Source organism: Salvelinus sp. IW2-2015, linkage group LG34 (assembly GCF_002910315.2).
Source record: "Salvelinus sp. IW2-2015 linkage group LG34, ASM291031v2, whole genome shotgun sequence".
In the NCBI taxonomy this organism is placed as follows: domain Eukaryota; kingdom Metazoa; phylum Chordata; class Actinopteri; order Salmoniformes; family Salmonidae; genus Salvelinus; species Salvelinus sp. IW2-2015.
Genome location: NC_036873.1, coordinates 4,071,960 through 4,075,049, shown reverse-complemented (window position 1 = coordinate 4,075,049; position 3,090 = coordinate 4,071,960). Strand labels below are relative to the sequence as shown.

Below are 3,090 nucleotides of genomic sequence, written 5' to 3'. Positions count from 1 at the left end.
TGGTGTACAAAACATTAAGAACAGCTTCACAATATTGAGTTTTGCCTTCAGAACAGCCTCAATTTGTCAGGGCATGGACTCAACAAGGTATCGAAGTGTGTCCTCAGGGATACTGGCCCATGTTGACTCCAATGCTTCCATCAGTTGTGTCAAGTTGGCTAGATGTCATTTTGGTGGTAGACCACACAGGAAACTGTGTGTATCAAACTGTACCCCTTCAAAGGCACTTAAATATTTGTCTTGCCCATTCACCCTCTGAATGGCACACATACACAATCCATGTCTCAACTTCTCAGTTTATTTTTATTTTTTTACATGTCTCCTCCCCTTCATCTGATTAAGTGGATTTAACAAGTGACATCAATAAGGGATCATAGCTTTCACCTGGTCAGTTTGTCATGGAAAGAGCAAGTGTTCATAATTTTGTTACATCAATGTATATTATTTATTAGCCTAGGGTGTTAGTATTTAGGCATATCATGTGAATTAAACCTTGTGAAATCATTGTCAAAAGCGCAGACTACATCAATCAATCAAATCAAGTTTATATAGCCCTTCGTACATCAGCTAATATCTCGAAGTGCTGTACAGGAACCCGCCTAAACACCAAACAGCAAGCAATGCAGGTGTAGAAGCAACGGTGGCTAGGAAAAAACTCCCTATAAAGGCCAAAACCTAGGAAGAAAACCTAGAGAGGAACCAGGCTATGAGGGGTGACCAGCTCTCTTCTGGCTGTAGCGTTGAGCATTGACAGTAGCTAACCTAATCACCTCTTTTCCCCCAATCACTCTCTTGGGTGAATTACATCTCACTGGAGGCCACGTGCGCTTTGTGAAGCCAGCAGGACACAATACATGGAGAGATGACCAACCAATCMCTGTTGATGAGGGGAGTGGAACCTCAACCCAGCAAGTTATCGTCATAGAGGTTAGTGTAATAGTGTTACATAACAATTACAGTACATTTCAGAAAGGCTCCCATCAGCTATTCACTTGCTGTAAACATGTACATCCTCATTTATCTGCCATAAGGGAGCTTGTGTGACTTCTCTACGACATTGTTACCCAATTCTACTCCCAAGTGGCACATAAGGCACTGCATCTCGGTGCAAGAAGCGTCACTACAGTCCCTGGTTCGAATCCAGGCTGAATGACATCCGGCCATRATTAGGAGTCTCATAGGGCGGCGCACAATTGGTCCAGCGTCGCCCGGGTTTTGCCAGGGTAGGCCATCATTGTAAATAAGAATTTGTACTTAACTGACTAGCCTACCTAAATAAAGGTTAAATAAACWTTTTAAAATACCGTCAACCCCCCTTCTTGTGTCAGTCTGCAGATGTAGAGTCTGCAGGTCCTGGGGTCAAGCTGGAGAGATCTGAAGGMGAGCACATTCAGACTGGAGTGGCTGGAGTGCCCCCTGTAGCCACGGAGGACCCTACCACCGCCCCAGCGGCGCCAAGGACCCGACGCAGCATCACGAAGGTCGGTGGAACGCTGAATGCCGTCCTCAAGTCAGAGACCGACACCAAGAATTTAATGGGTCAGGGGCGACTGGGCTGTCCTCCAGCTCTCCGCTCAGAATATTTACTTGATGGTAACCCGAGCCCGAGGATGGCACTGTCCCATCAGGACTTAGGTGACATGTTACAGATTGGCAATGATCCGTCTTGTTCATACACTACAGAGAYRATACATGGTGACATGCCTGTCGGCTTAGATACACAGACTAATCCAATGAGAGGGGACTGGAACCARTACAGTAGTGATGTAWACGCTGAAGGGTCCCTAGATAAGAAAGGGGAGGTTATAGTCATAGATGAGGTGACTGTGAAAGTGGAGGGTGACTCTCCTCTGACATGGAATGCAGACGAGACTCACTTTGGAGAAGGACACTCACAGGGCAACACCAATGACTTCTTAGACTACAGAAAAAGCTTAGAGACCAATCTAACTGTCGCAACCCACTCCCCTTTACACACGCTCAGGGATCGCGACCCACTGTCCACGCCGATGGCATCTTCCGATTCACAATACCTTTTTGATCAGGTATTGAACTCAAARGATCAAAGGGCCAAAGCACAAGGAGGGGGAGCCACATCAGGAAATAGTAAAGAGAAACGGTTCCTTTGCATGTTCTGTAACAAAGGCTTCAGCAGCTCCCAGAAGGTGGAGATCCACCAGAGGGTCCACACAGGGGAGAAACCATTCAGCTGTACCCAGTGTCATATGCGCTTCACCCAGGCTGGTGACCTGAAGAGGCACCAGAGAGTCCACACAGGGGTAAAACCCTTCAGCTGTACCCAGTGTCACATGNGGCTGTCATCTTTGCCGGGCCAGTTTCTCCCAATTGTCCAACCTGAAGAGGCACCAGAGGGTCCACACAGGGGAGAAGCCTTACAGCTGCCCCCAGTGTGAGAAGAGATTCTCCCACCAGCACCATCTGAAGATACACCTGAAGGTCCACACGGGGGAAAGRCCTGTACGCACTGGGGAAAGAGTTTCTCGGAGAGGAGCTACCTCAGGATACACCAGCAGAAAATGCACACGGACAACGTATAGTGTATAGTGAGTGATACAGAATTTGTCACTTTAAAAAAAAGCCAAAAACAAATAAAGTATGTCTTCTCCTTCAGGGTCCCGTCTAATGCCTGGTGACTGGGTTCATACAAGGCCTGGGCCTGAATCTGGGTCTAGCCTTCCTCAGTTACCCCACCAATACAGACAGTGTCTGTACCTAGCCTATAACACAGCAAGCACACAATGCCAACAACMCCCAAACAAATACTAGAGGTCAAGGAGGGCGCTCAAAGACTAACCACCTGAGGGTGGCTCCTGCTTCTACATCCTCCGATGTCATTGGGTCACAACATGGGAGGCCGAGCATTAGGACGGACACCGACAAGCTGTATGCCTGCCCCACGTGTGTGAAGCGCTTCGCTGAGGTGAACTATGCGAAGATGCACCAGACCGTTCACACTAAGGAGAGGCCCTTCAAGTGCAAACTATGTTACAAGAGCTTCTCATTCCTGAGTAACATTATCAGACATAGGAGTGTCCACAATGGGGAGAAATCGTAGCAGTGTGTCTTCAG

General features: G+C 47.7%; 3 protein-coding genes across 6 annotated transcripts in view; 2 read left to right on the top strand and 1 right to left on the bottom strand.

The window, feature by feature from the left end:
* The window catches only part of LOC112067942 (uncharacterized), a 539,689-nt gene that overhangs the window by 228,773 nt on the left and 307,826 nt on the right, over window positions 1-3,090 (bottom strand). The window lies entirely within an intron of this gene.
* LOC111958455 (uncharacterized) overlaps window positions 1-3,090 on the top strand; it is a 320,242-nt gene that overhangs the window by 169,256 nt on the left and 147,896 nt on the right. The gene's annotated exons all lie outside the window — the stretch shown is intronic.
* Window positions 745-3,084, top strand: LOC139023666 (zinc finger protein 697-like). The gene is given in 3 exon segments (XM_070437232.1): window positions 745-927; window positions 1,329-2,333; window positions 2,335-3,084. Coding segments are annotated over 2 exon segments (1,029 nt in total). The 5' UTR covers window positions 745-927; window positions 1,329-1,535; the 3' UTR covers window positions 2,566-3,084.